We start from the raw sequence: 14,465 nt of genomic DNA, 5'->3' as shown, positions 1-14,465 counted from the left end.
ACCCAGCTCTACTCCATAGCATCCAGTTTTATCGTTCACGACACCACTACAAACTGCGTCAACGGTAGGAGTCAAAGGTCGTACGTGTAATGCATGCCGTGAGACTAAATGTCCTTCAGACAAATGCCTGGAAATGATTCTGATGACAGGGGTGTAACATTGGTGCCCCCTGTCTCTGGATGATGGACAACAAAACTGTTAGAGCTGCTCATGCTTGTCGGACGATCAGATGCTCCTATCTACTGGTGGTCTGTCGGGGGCGTCCTGAGCCCAGTCACCTTGTGTGCCCTCACACATCCACTGCTCCCAATACCCCCTAACAGTCTGGTCAGACGCTCTTGTCTACTGGTGGTCTGTAGGGGTCGTCCTGAGCCCAGTCACCTTGTGTGCCCTCACACATCCACTGGTCCCAACACCTCCTAACAGTCTGGTCAGACACTCCTCTCTACTGGTGGTCTGTAGGGGGCATCCTGAGTCCGGTCACCTTGTGTGCCCTCACACATCCGCTGGTCCCAACACCCCCTAACAGTCTGGTTAGATGCTCCTCTCTACTGGTGGTCTGTAGGGGGCGTCCTGAGCCCGGTCACCTTGTGTGCCCCCATCCACTGGTCCCAACACCTCCTAACAGTCTGGTCAGACACTCCTCTCTACTGGTGGTCCCTCGGGGGTCCTGAGCCCGGTCACCTTGTGTGCCCTCACACATCCGCTGGTCCCAACACCCCCTAACAGTCTGCTCAGATGCTCCTCTCTACTGGTGGTCTGTAGGGGGCGTCCGGAGCCAGGTCACCTTGTGTGCCCTCACACATCCACTGGTCCCAACACCCCCTAACAGTCTGGCCAGATCGGCCGGTGGGGGACAATTCATGGATATGACCATTCACTGTACTTTTTGCAAGACAAGGCAAGACACACCGATTGAAATGGTTATTTATTCTTAATGAGTTCTAGATGTGTTCTTTTTTCCTGCATGATTCCGCAGTGTTTCACTTATCTCCCAGTGTATTTTACATGCACATGTGCATCCCCATTGACTTAAATGGAGACTTTGCAGTGTTTTGGGGTTTTTTGCACGACCAAAATGCGCACAAATACGCCCGTGTGGAGGGGGCCTAAGCCTTGCAGTATACGGCCGTCTTATTTTCGCACTATTGTAGTATCTTCAGCAGGTCCACGTTCTTTCTGTACTGCTCATATCTCAAAAAAACGGTATTCAGGCAGGCCCTGTACAAGAGCTTTAATCGGGATATACACCAGTCCTCATGGACCCCCAACAGGTCATGTTTTCAGGATATCCTATGGTAAGAACACCTGTGGCAATGTCTGAGGCACCGACAATAATTACATCACTTGTGCAACACTGAGGAAATCCTGAAAACATGACCTGTTGGGGTCCCTGAGGACTGAAGTTGAGAAACACTGGATTAGATCACGGTCTATAAAACATTTAGCGCATCTCATAGACTTCTGCCACCAGCATCTATTCCTGTGGAATTGCGCAGCGTATTGTGCACATATTAAGTGCGCATTTGTGAATCTATGGGGACCTTTGGTGCGCAAATGTGCCTAAAAAATAGAGCACGCTACGTTTTTTTTTCACGCACGTGCAAAAAGAGTATTGAGAAGGACTCCATTGAAATCAATGGGTTCCATTCTCAGCGTATTTTGCACGGTTTAAATATGGTCGTCTGAAGGGCCCCTAAGCTGTGTCTTTCGCTGGATGTTGCAGAAATATTCCGCACTGTGTGAAAAGTCCCCAAGTAGCCAAGCAATCTCATCTCTCCATGAGCTACAGCTGCTACAGACCATAAACAAGACTCTAAATATCTCATATGACTTCAAACATTAAGGGAATGACTATTGACCAGACAGCAGTTATTAGATTCACTCGGACTCGGTTTCCCATGTGCTTCACATTTCCAAGGCAGCACTACAAATACATTGTGAAATGCGTCACATAATAAGATAGGACAGAATCAACGCCTTACTTCAGTCCAAAATGAAAATCCAACCTTCATATAATGTTTATATGTTTTCCATACTTAGAGACAATTCACATGGCCGTGTGCTGTCCATGAATGGGGATCAAGTAATATTTGCATGTAGCTGTACAGGAGGCCCCCAGAATGAATATTTCTGGTGTGCCCTGGACACCCCATTAGAACTCTGGTCCAAGGAACCCCAGGCACTGGATACAGTTGAAGGCAATACACTATTTATTTACAACTTACCAATTGGCATGAAGGGCTGAGATGGCTGGCTGGGACGAGACATGCCAATGGTATTTACAGCATAGATCCTCATCTCATAGATCACGCCCTCAATCATACGTTTAGATTCATAGCTCAGCTCCTTCACCAGTTCATAGTTTAGCCGCATCCAACGGAAACTTTTCTTCTTCTTCCTCTCCAAAATGTAACCTGCAGAGCCAGTGATACAAATAAGGGTTGACTACTTCATAGCTCCTAGATGCAACTCTATGTAATTATGAAATAATACTAAAGCTGTGGATTAGTGCTGAGCAATAAGACAAAAAATCAGAATGGTTGGAGTTGTAGTGATGGCCATATTGGTTGTCACCCATCTTCCTCAGAAACAGATATAACTAAGATGCACAACTTGACTTGTAGAGTTATATTAATGCAGGCGTATTATTTGGATGTTCAAATAGGAACCCGCCTCCCCCCAGAAGTCTTGGCGTACCCAAGGATAGCAAGGGTTGTCTTGTCTGTCCACTACTCACCCAGGATTGGCATCCCTCCATCATACTTGGGTGTCTCCCACTGAACGGTGCAGAAATCTTCTCCAATGTTCAGGATGTTGGGGGACTCAGGTGGATCTGGGACCTCTGACGAAAGAGGACAATGAAAAGATCATAAATGATGACTATAGGTTGACTCTCGAAAGTAATGTATCATGTGTTAGTTGGGTACAATGGGTACATGGCCACTGTTTGCATCTATGTTCAAACACCACATGAGTTGAAATTGCATATAAAGTGAATTTATGTCAATCTTCTCATTCCCCAACATTTTGCTTAACTAAGAAGCCTTCTACGTTAAGACTTTAGAAGGTACTCCTGGAATGGTTCTTCTACATCAGTGGTCACCAACCAGGGGCTCGGAATCCACATTAATGTCCTTTTAGACGTCTCGATTTGAACTATGTAATGGCACCAAAAGTCGTTTTCCCCATGCGAACAAAAAATGTTCTTCCGACAGTGATGAAACAGAATGGGGGATGATCAATCACATGAGTGATTGTTGGGCCTTCATACAACCTCAATCAGCCTATGTGAAGGCCACACAAACTAGTGCAATTCTCATTGATCAGTGCTTATAAAGGTGTGCAAATTAAGCCATGTTAAAGGATTCCGAGTCACTGGCTGAAGGCCACACAAACTAGTGCAATTCTCATTGATCAGTGCTTATAAAGGTGTGCAAATTAAGCCATGTTAAAGGATTCCGAGCCACTAGCTGAAGACCACTAATTTAGAAGAACCTGTACATGTATCATCTTCGTCCTTCAACACTATCTATATTAATGGTCTCTTTAGGGTCTTACCAATTACTTTCACATTAATGGTAGCCGCATCCTCTCCAGCTGGGTTCTTAACGAGGACAGTATATGCCCCCTCATCTGACTTCTCTGCCCCTTCAATGGTGAACACACAGTGGTCCGGGAAGGTCTCCACATGGACTCTGCCATGGGCTTCTGAAATGATCTAAGTTACAAGTTTATTATTCTAAACTTCAAGAAAGAGAGAATACTGACCTCCGAGAGACAGAAGTGAGAAGATTCACTTGACTACACGCACTGGGACATATTTGTCAATTCTTGTATGCCTGGTTTCTGACATACAAAATGTTACAAATTATGGTGTATGCCATAATTTGCGACTTTTGGCTTTTTTACGCTAGCCTCCACCACCTTTCTTCAAATTTACTATAAGTTAGAGCAGGAACTGGTGTGAATTATAGTTGAAACCTGGGGCAGCACTTAACTGGTGTAGATTTCAGTCCGGTACACGGAAGTGCTGCCAGATACAACACATGTTTTAAGAGGCTTGTTAATCTTAAAGGGGTATACTTGAGACAATGTTTTTTTCAAGTTTTCACCCATCCACTGGTTAGGTAAAAAGTGATAGATCGGTGGGGGTCTGACCATTACAACCCTCACCGATCACAAGAACAGGGGTCCAGTTGGTTTTCAAGGGTATGAAACAGAGGTCGTGCAGACGCACCATCACTCCATTCATTTCAATGCCGGGAGCTTGCTGAGCACTTTGTACCAGGCTATTTCCTGTCGCCCCATTAAAAGGAATGGAGTGGCGGTGCACCTACGTGACCTCCGCTTCGTTCTTTTGGAGGCGACACACAGCTCCGTTTTCAAGACTGTGGGAGTCGCAGCAGTCAGACCCCCACCAATCTACCAGTTTTTACCTATCCAGTTGATGGCTGAAAACTTTAAAAAACTCTGGAATACCTCTTTAATATATTTGTGGCCCTTGTGACAGTGCAAAGTTTACTTTGAAACAAATATGTCCCACTCTACGAAGAGGATAGAAAAAAGTTCAATATCCTCAAAACTTTTGCAGTATATTTAAAAAAAAAAAAACAACAAACATGCCATAAAACATTTGTGTATATAAAAAAAAACAGCCAGAAAGATGATGCAAACAATGCATGAAATTCATGCCATTTTTTTTACCAGCCCCCCAAAAATGCCACAAAGAATGTGTATGAAGGAAGCCCAACAGTGAAGAAAAGCTGAGCATGATCACAAAACAGACCATTCATGCGTGAAATAACTTATTGTGCACGTTTTACACTTCTTTATGCTTCACAGGCGAGGTGTGCTCACTTACATCCACATCGTCGTTGACCTCCGCCCCTGGCTCGGGCTTGGTCCTGATAAGGGTCTGCTCAATGACCTGATATTGGGAAATAAAGCTAAGACTAAAGAAGGAGTAGAGGGTACGGAAATATTGGAGGTTGATAATGGAAGGCTGACAAATGTTGTGCTCAAGACAGCTGCTGGTGAGATCACGGACATAAGTGAAAAACCACAAGGAGCAAAAGTGAGGTCAAACATTTTGGTCTACAAGACATTCTTCGAAATCCTACAGGGGTCCTTGAGAATCAATGAGAACATTTATAGAAACTTCTGCAAATAGATGCAGCCAGAGGAACAACTTGAAGTTCCTCAGACCTAATTAAAATCTGTAACAGGACCCCACCCATCATGTGCCATTTATAATACCGGTATCCTCCGATGAAGTTAGAGGGGCTTTGGAGCTCCTTTAGACACAAAGTCCCAGTTGCGACCTCTATAGTTACATCCTTGGTTGGAGGAATTGGCAACCAGGAAATCTGAAATGCCCCCACAGTAACCAGTGCTAACCGATAGTCCAATCATATTGGTTTCACTGGTTGTGCCATAAACATACTGCAGTTTGGAGATTCAGAGCCAAAAGGACATAAAAGTGCTCTTCAAGCCTCTTAACTTTAATGTTTGGGGGCTCTCACTTCACAGCTGCCAATATCTACCGGTAGTGACATGTTAGATAGGGAGTAGGTCGAGAAGGGTATCATCTCTCCTTAAGGAGAGCACCTAGGACAGTGATGGCGAAACTTTTAGAGCCCGAGTGCCCAAACTGCAACCCAAAACCCACTTATCTATTGCAAAGTGCCAGCATGTCAGGGGGCGGGGCTTATCACAATGTATGATTTTACCCCCGTCGTTCTAAAAAGGACAGGGCAGCTTCAAAATAGACAGGGTGCAGATTTTGACTGCTTTTTGGACACGGAAATACTACAGAATGTCCTCAGCGGAAATTTCGGTGGAAAACTCCGCAGCATTTCTGCATCCAAAAAGCAGTCAAGATCTGCACCCTATTTTTAAACAGCCCTGCCCATTTCCACCACATGTAAACATACCCCAGCGATAATAGTGACCCCCTACAGTGGCCCCCAGTGTAATACTGACCCCCTACAGTGACCCCCAGTGTCATACTGACCTCCCACAGCGGCCCCCAGTGTAATAGTGACCCCCCACAGTGGCCCTCAATGTAATAGTGACCCCCCAGAGCGTCCTCCAGTATAATAGTGACACCCCACAGCCGCCCCCAGTGTAATAGTGACATCCTAAAGTGGCCCCCCATATTCCCCGGGACCCACATACTTACCCCCTCCTCCTCCTGGAAGTGCCGCTGCTCCTCTGCCCGGCGCACCGCCAGCAGTGCTGATCACAGGTGCACACTGATGTCAGTGTGCTGCCGGACGCCTCCTTCCCCTGCTCTTCCGCAACCAAGTAAAAGACATCAGGGGACAGGGGAGGAGGATCCCTGCTGCACGCTGACCTCACACTGTGCACCAGGATCAACGCAGATAGGTGAGTGAATGCCGGCAGGGGAGCCGCGGCACCCCTGCCAGTATTCACTAATGTAATGAGCAGCCGACGGCAACGCGTGCCAGCCGGGAGGGCTCTGCGTGGCGCCTCTGGCACGCGTGCCATAGGTTCGCCACCACTGACCTAGGAGGTGAGTGAGGAGACTTATAAGGCCATGCATGCTCCTCTGGGAAATATATGCAAATAAGGAAGATGGAACAATACCTCGACAGAGCCGCCTACTGGATGGCAACATTTGTGCAAATCAATGGGTCTGACAGAGCTACTGTTCCATCTTCCTTATTTGCTGATAGTATGTAAACATGCATAATAATGTGCAATAACCCCCTTCCTTTTTCTCCATCCCCATTCATTACTTTTTTATTTTTCCATTGATGCAGGTTTATGAGGGCTTGTTTTTTGTGAGGTGACCTGCAGTTTTTTTTCATTGATAGCTTTTTTTGGGATATATACCACTTTTTGATTGCTTTTTATTCAATTATTTCTTGGATTCGGGGTGCATTGCATATTTTTTTTCTGATGGCATTCACTGTGCGGGATTAATAATTTAATATTTTAATAAGTTGGACTGTTATGAAGACAGCAACATACATTTTTTAATTTTTTGATGCAATGACCTGAAAACATTTTTTTTTAATTTTAATATTTTTTATTTTTTGTAATAATTTAAAAAAATCTTTATTTTCCATATTTTTATTTTTTAGTCCCCCATGGCAACTTTAACTTGCGATCATTTGATTGCTTATATAGTATACTGCAATACTATAGTATTGCAGTATATTGTATTTTAATGGGCATTCTATTAAGACATTCCACAGGTTCAACTTAAAAGGCAAGCATTCATGGCAGCACTTGGGGCTTTCAGCAGGCTCCAGACTGCGATAACACCTGAACAGCACCTTGCAATCTTATCGCTGGGGAGAACAGATGGGACATTTTAATCCTGATTGGAACATTAAAATGCAGCTGTCAGAATGGCATTTAAATGATTTACAGCCGCAATTGGAATTATTCCCGGATCACAGTTGTTGTGGGTTGGTGTCAGCAGTCAAAGACAGCCGACACCTGCTGCGTATGGAACAGGCTCAGCTCTCAAGAAGACTCCATGCAATGACACCAGACATGTGCCATACATGTACAGCACACGTTGGGAAGGGGTTAAAGGGAACTTCCAGTTACGATTGCAAATTTGTCTAATGGTGAGAGACACTACTGAAGAAAAAAAAATCAGGTGGTGCAGTGAACTAGACGACCTGTTAAGAGTCCCATGATGTTAAACTGATCACAGGAAGTCCACTGCTGGGACCTAATAATCTGATGTATTCTGTAAGGGAATCCAGCAGCAAGTGTTTTCAATTTCCCTCCAGCGCCACCACAGGGAAAATGAAGAATTACATGGAGCCCATTGAAATTAATAGACCATTCCTGTAACACAGTTTTATTGGTCCTCCAGGTTTAGACACAGTCTTTGTAGTTACATTCTGTTCTAGATAATAAATGAGGGTCCTGAACATTGGATCCTCCTCTACTAACTCAGAATTTCCTAATAGGGTGAATCAAAATGGGTTTTCTAAACCAAACAACCTATTTAAAAAGGATATCCAGAGACAGAAACTTACCACAATCCAGTTCGGGTCCAGCGGTTCCAGCACCTTCACTTCTGGCCCAACTCCGACACTCGGTCAAGTAGTGTAGACCTCTTGTGTTTGATTACATCATCAGAGAGGGCTGGCTGAATGGCTTATTCCAATAACTAAGCCAGCCCCCTTCATAACAGATAAGAGGGATGGCTTAGTTATTGATACCAGCCAATCAGACATACCTCTCCGATGATGTCATTGACAATGAGAGGTCCACATCACGTGATCTGGTGTCAAAGCCGGGCCAGAAGTGAAGGCATCGACACCACTTGGGGAATGTATCTATCTCTGGATAATCCCTTTAAGCATGCATTTGTTTCGTATAGCTGGACATACCCTTTAATGCCCATTAAAGAGGTTGTAAAAGAATTTCAAGCTATCCCCTTCCCACAATAACTTGCTGATTGGAGAGGGCCTCACCGATCTCAAGAACGGGAGTCTCATGTTCCCCGTCACTGTGGGGTCACTGCTTCCCCACGCTCGGGTATTTCCATCACCCCCATTGAAATGAATAAAACACTGACTGCACATGTGCGGCAAGTGCTCTACTCAGAGTTACGTCACTGCGGGAGTCCCATTCTCGAAATTAGTGGGGGTATCAGTGGTGAGACCCCTACTGGTCAGCAAGTTAACCCCTATCCTACGCATAGGGAATTACTTCAAATTCTGGTACAACCCCTTTCATATACATGTTGACATAACATCTGACATTTCAAAAGCTATCACCGGGGGCTATGAATTGGTAAAATACCGCCCCCTGTAGACAAGAACCTAGACAGGAAGTAGAATGTTCCTATCCAACCGAAATTGCTCTTTAAAGGTATCAAGAAAGATCCAGAAGGAACGTAGGGTCAGTTCTTACCTTATCTCCTTTACTCCATATAACAGTAGGTGTGGGATCTCCAGAGATGGGAACATCAAGACGCAGCTTATTCCCGGCAACAACAATGATGGTGTCGGCATTTCCACTCACACAGTCCAACTTGATCTTTGGAGGCTCTGATGATGTTGAATAACCCAATTGACATTAGGGAACACAACAATGGAGGCCCAGAGATGATACAAACATCAAACAGATAGACGGACCATGATGAGAAATTTAAGATGTACTTAAATCCCCACCATATAAACATATTTTATCCCTATGGTCCACACGTAGCCAATTTGGTGCCAATGTTTTACAGTGCGCAGCTGCCAAATTTCTATATGCAGATAGAACTCTAAACACGCACCCTTTCCAGGGGAGCACCTCTTTTAGGCCGCTTTCACATGGCCGAGAAAATTACGCAAGATTTGACCCAAAAACGCCTTGCATCGGCGGGGATATCGTATGTTCCCTAGTGAGATATCGGGTTGAGTTTCACGGCCCCATATCACGCTTGCTCGTGTGAAATTAGCCTTTTAGAGATTGGCACGTGTTTTCTTACATGGTTCAGTTATTCCTTTCTATCTGAGTGTTCTAGGAGTCCTTCTCTTTAGATGGGTCATGAGAGCTCATTGTGACCGCCTGGGAATTACTTGTCTCTCTGTTCTCTCCAGGAGTCACTTTTTCATAATTTTTGTATGATAAATCTGCATGGACTATACCGTACAAGCTCTTCACAGGGGAGGCAAACTGCCATCACATTTACTGATGATGATTAGAGGCTTCTGTCACACAGGAATATGACAGTTCATCCTCTTGACTGTATACTTATGGAGCTTAGCTTACTAAAGAGGTTTTCCAGGGAGAATAATACTGATGACCTACCCTGATGCATCTAGTTTACGAACAATACTGGGTGACTGTGAAAATGGGTTTTCAGCATTGGATTATTGATACAGTTTATGGCTCTTTTAGGCTGGGTTCACATGGGGCAGATTTGCCGCGGAAATTCAGTGCGGAATTTCGCCGCGGCAAATCCGCATGCGGCCGCTAATCCCCACACGGCCGCTAATCCCCACACGAGACGGCAAACCTGCTGCGGCGCGGATTTGCCGACCGTAGTATGTCCATTCTTTTTTTTTTCCGCTGCGGCCGTGCTCTCCTCTATGGGAGGAGAGCACAGCCGCAGCGGGATTTCCGTCGGGAATCCGCCCAGTGAGAACGAGTGTGTGCGTACATACAGTAGGTGCGCACAAAACCGCGCACCCACGCTAGGGCTTATATTTCAAGCCCCCCCCCCTCCGAATTCCTGGCAAAAGAGCGCTACAAAGTCACGTGACTTTGTAGCACCACCCGCAACTTTGTGGCAACACAAAATCACAATATTGTCACGAGAAAACACAGTGATATCGCACCGAACACTGATGCGATATCGCCGTCGCCCGTGTGAAAGAGGCCCAAGAGCACATTCTGAAACATTTTGGACATTTTGAGATCTTGTGCAAACAAATGACAAACTCAGCTCTGCTACTTTAGTGGCATTTTTTGCTGGTGGATTTAGCGTAGAATTTTAGTATCTGATTAGTAGCGACAATCAAATGAATTGATAAAATAGAATGCAGGAACTGGCAGATTAAAGTAAAAACGTGTCACTATGTTCATGTGGCCGGAATGACGGCAGCGTGAACCCGGCCAGGCATGCCCATTGCCCCCGTGGAGGTTTTTTATTCCGAAACACTGCAAATGTTTCAGAATAAACATTTTTTGAAGTTGGACTTGGAATGGAGCTTGGAGTCATGGAGGCGGAGCACGCCAGCTTCTCCCCGCCCACATCATGTAGCGTGACAACTCTTCCCCTATACATAAAAGGGAAGAGAGCTAACGGTCACACCACACGTGTTGAACACAAGGCCCGCCGGCTGTATCTGACCCGCCACCTCATTTTATGTGGCCCGCCGGTCTTGCAGCAACCTGAGAAGCACTCCACTCACCAAACCAGCAGATGTAGCCCAGCAGCAGCAGTGCAGAGTCTGTGACCTCTAACCCCTCCCCGCACCACCCGGTGTCGGCGTGTGCCGTCCTATACGCAATGCAGACTCTGAAGAGAGAGGTCAGTGGTCACAGACTCTGGACTGGGGCTGTAGGCAGGGGCGTAACTATAGAGGATGCAGTTGCACCCGGGCCCAGGAGCCTTAGGGGCCCATAAGGCCTCTCTTCTCCATATAGGGAACCCAGTACTATGAATAAAGCATTATAGTTGGGGGCCCTTTTACAAGTTTTGCATCGGGGCCCGGGAGCTTCAAGTTACGCCTCTGGCTGTAGGATAGGTAAGTGGAATGCCTGTAGGGATGCTGCCCGGCCAGAGGTCAATAAGGAGATCTCCATTACTACTGGGACTACTATGGGCATCAATTATTATCACTGGGGACAATCTAGGGGGCACCATTACTACTGGAGCCACTAATATGGAGGACACTAACTATGGGGGTCACCATTACTAATGGGGCCGCTATGGGGGGCACTGTTACTACTGGGGCCACTATGGGGGGCACTGTTACTACTAGAGCCACTAATATAGAGGACACTTACTAATGGGGCTCTAAGGGGGTCACCATTACTAATGGGGCCACTATGGGGGTCACCACTACTACTGGGGCCACTATGGGGGGCACTTTTACTACTGGGGCCACTAAGGAGGGCACTTTTACTACTGGGGCCTCCATGGGGGCCACTATTACTACTGGGGCCACTACGAGGGAACCTATTACTTCTGGTGCCTCTATAGGGGCCACTATTACTACTAGGGACATTATGGGGGTAACTATTATTACTGCGGCCACTATGGGCGTCACAATTACAATACAGTCTTACACTTATAATCAGCCATTTGAAAGCAACCTTAGGCTGATGTGGCCCTTGGTTAAAATGAATTTGACACTGCTGGTCTACATGATGCGGGTGGGGAGAGGCCGGTGTGGTGTCGCCCCCATGAGTCAGAGCTCCATTCTAAGTCAAACTTTAAAGGTGTTTATTCTGAACTGTACATATCTGTTCCAGGTTCATGGTTCAGACAGCATGAAGCTGGTGAAAGGTTCCCTTTAAAAGGGTTTTTAAATAATTAAAAAACTTGCCCCAGTGTAGGTAATTATATAAAAAGTATAAAATACCCCTAACTCCCCCTTTCATGTTGGTTCTGGTCCAGCGCTGCCAACCAGGTCCCCTCCGCTGCAGTCCATGCTGATTCAGGAGGCAATGACGTCACATTCATCACTCACATGACCGCTGCAGCCAATCGCTGGCCCCGCTGGTCACATGCCACTCATGCATACATGACTGCTGAAGGCAGCGATTGGCCGCAGCGGTCATGTGAGTGATGAATGTGACGTCACCATTTCCTGAATCAGCAGGGACTGGAGCGATAGGGATCAGGTAGACCTAGCTGGACCAAAGGCGTAGTAGAAGGGTGAGTAATGGCTATTTTATTCTTTTAATACCCCGGGACATTTTGTAAAGTGTCGGAAAACCCCTTTAAAGAGAAAAATGCAGTTTTAGGCCGGACTTACACGCATATGTGACCCGGCGTGCCGCACGCCAGAGTCACGGAAGCAGCACGCAGCAAGTACGCTATGACATCTGCCCGGCAATAGGCAAAGAAATGAGACTATGTTAGTAGAAATCTTCAAGCATGACAAATGATGGCACAAGAAAGTGCATCTACTCTATGACACAACCGATCAATATCATAGTAACAAAAAAGATACCCCCTAGAGTTCTCAATGGGAACTGCAGGTTGGTTGAATTTCCACATATGACATTTTCTAGTATCCACTTGATCATACATGAAAGGATACATCCGTCATACCCGTACTCTGAGGAGGATGACTATGATATCAGCCAGTCGTGTCTACATAAAGTATAACTATACCAAGAAGTCCGTGGTAGTAACGTGGAACATACCTTCTCTGGGAACAAAGTCAATTTTCACCTCTGAGGAAAGACAAAGCAAAAGAAAGAGATGGATTATATCATACAATATTCATTCCATTATATCAGTTCTTTGCACGAGGATACAAAAACTTTAGGGCTCATGCACACAGCTGTGATAGGGCGCCCATAGAGGTACATAGCGTGCCTCTAAATTCATACTTCTAGGCAGGGCCATAGTTACAGCTCCTTATAGCATTTAGTTTAACTGACATATTAAAGGGGTTGTAAACTATTGATGGCTTATCTGTAAGGCCTGATGGCCTGTAAGATAGGCCATCAATAATAGATCGGCAGGGATCTGTCACCCGGGATCTCTGCCAATCAGATGTTTGCTTGGCCAGTGTGCTCATGTACTGAGCTGATTTCTGTAGGAAGCAAACAGCTCTGTTCTTACTATAGTGGCCAGGCTTGGTATTACAGGCAAGGTTTCCACTCACTTCAAAACAAGCTGGGTCTGCAATACCAAGCCTGGCCTCTGCAGTGAGAACAGAGCTGTCTGCTTCTTGTAGAAATCAGCTAAGTGCACAAGGACACAGGCACAGCAAAAAAACTAATTGTCTCTGGCAAGGGACCCTTCTCAATCTACTATTAAGGACGTATCCTGCTGATAGGCTATTAATAGTTTACAACTAGACAATCCCTTTAACCCCTTGAGTGGCACGCCCGGAAATTTTCCGGGACGAGCTCCACTGCCGATAGTGATATAGCCCGGAAGATTTCCGGGCTATGTATCACTATGGCAGCTGCAGAGCACAATGCCACAAGCTGTGACATTGTGCTCTGCCTGCACAGTCCCACAGAGAACAAAGCAAGGGCTTTGAAAAAGCAGAAGATATTGCCGATCTGCCGGCAATCTCCTGCTTCTAAGTCTCCTGCTTTGTTTACAGGTTGCCATAGAGACCATCGGCTTGTCAGAAGCAAGCAGTTGTTCTCTGTGGCAGGGAGAGCTGGTGCTTGGCTGTCAGAGGACAGCTAGGTACCAGCTCTTACAGCAGAGATCAGAGAAAACCTCCGATCTCTGCTGTGTTAACCCTTTACATGCTGCAGTCTACGTGACTGCAGCATGTAAAGGGCTGTCACTGCAGCATGTAAAGGGCTGTCACCATCGGACCCCTGGAATGTGATCAGGGGGTCCTGATGGGTCCCTGTGGAAGTCCCCTAAAGGGACAAAAAAAAAAAACAAAAGTAAAAAAATTATAAAAACACTTGTCTCCCTTTACTTTGTAAAAAATCAAAAATAAAATCACACATGTGGTATCCGTGTGCATCGTAATGACCCAGAGAAGGAAGTTAATACATTATTTAACCCCTCAATGACATGGCCCCTTTTTTTCTTTTTTCCCCATTTCTTTTTTCCTCCCCCCCCCCCCCCCCCCCGTTTAAAAAATCACAACTTGTCCTGCAAAAAACAAGCCCTTATATGGCCATGTCAATGGAAAAATGAAAAAGTTATGGCTCTTGAGACGCAACTGCAAAATTAGTTGAAATTCAATGATTAGACCATTTTAAAAAACCTACCCTGGCACGACAGGGTGGTAGGAAACCCGCCACTCAAGGGGTTAAAG

General features: G+C 45.8%; 1 protein-coding gene across 1 annotated transcript in view; it reads right to left on the bottom strand.

The window, feature by feature from the left end:
- MYBPC3 (myosin binding protein C3) overlaps window positions 1–14,465 on the bottom strand; it is a 215,067-nt gene that overhangs the window by 38,823 nt on the left and 161,779 nt on the right. The window contains exons 18-23 of the mRNA XM_066583331.1: window positions 12,871–12,900; window positions 8,911–9,047; window positions 4,865–4,930; window positions 3,562–3,721; window positions 2,741–2,845; window positions 2,229–2,417 (exon numbers count right to left, since the gene is read on the bottom strand). Coding sequence (XP_066439428.1) covers window positions 2,229–2,417; window positions 2,741–2,845; window positions 3,562–3,721; window positions 4,865–4,930; window positions 8,911–9,047; window positions 12,871–12,900 — 687 coding nt within the window. The remainder of the gene's footprint in view (window positions 1–2,228; window positions 2,418–2,740; window positions 2,846–3,561; window positions 3,722–4,864; window positions 4,931–8,910; window positions 9,048–12,870; window positions 12,901–14,465) is intronic.

Source organism: Eleutherodactylus coqui, chromosome 11 (genome assembly GCF_035609145.1).
Source record: "Eleutherodactylus coqui strain aEleCoq1 chromosome 11, aEleCoq1.hap1, whole genome shotgun sequence".
NCBI classification, from domain to species: Eukaryota; Metazoa; Chordata; class Amphibia; order Anura; family Eleutherodactylidae; genus Eleutherodactylus; species Eleutherodactylus coqui.
This window is presented reverse-complemented; position numbering and strand designations above follow the sequence as displayed.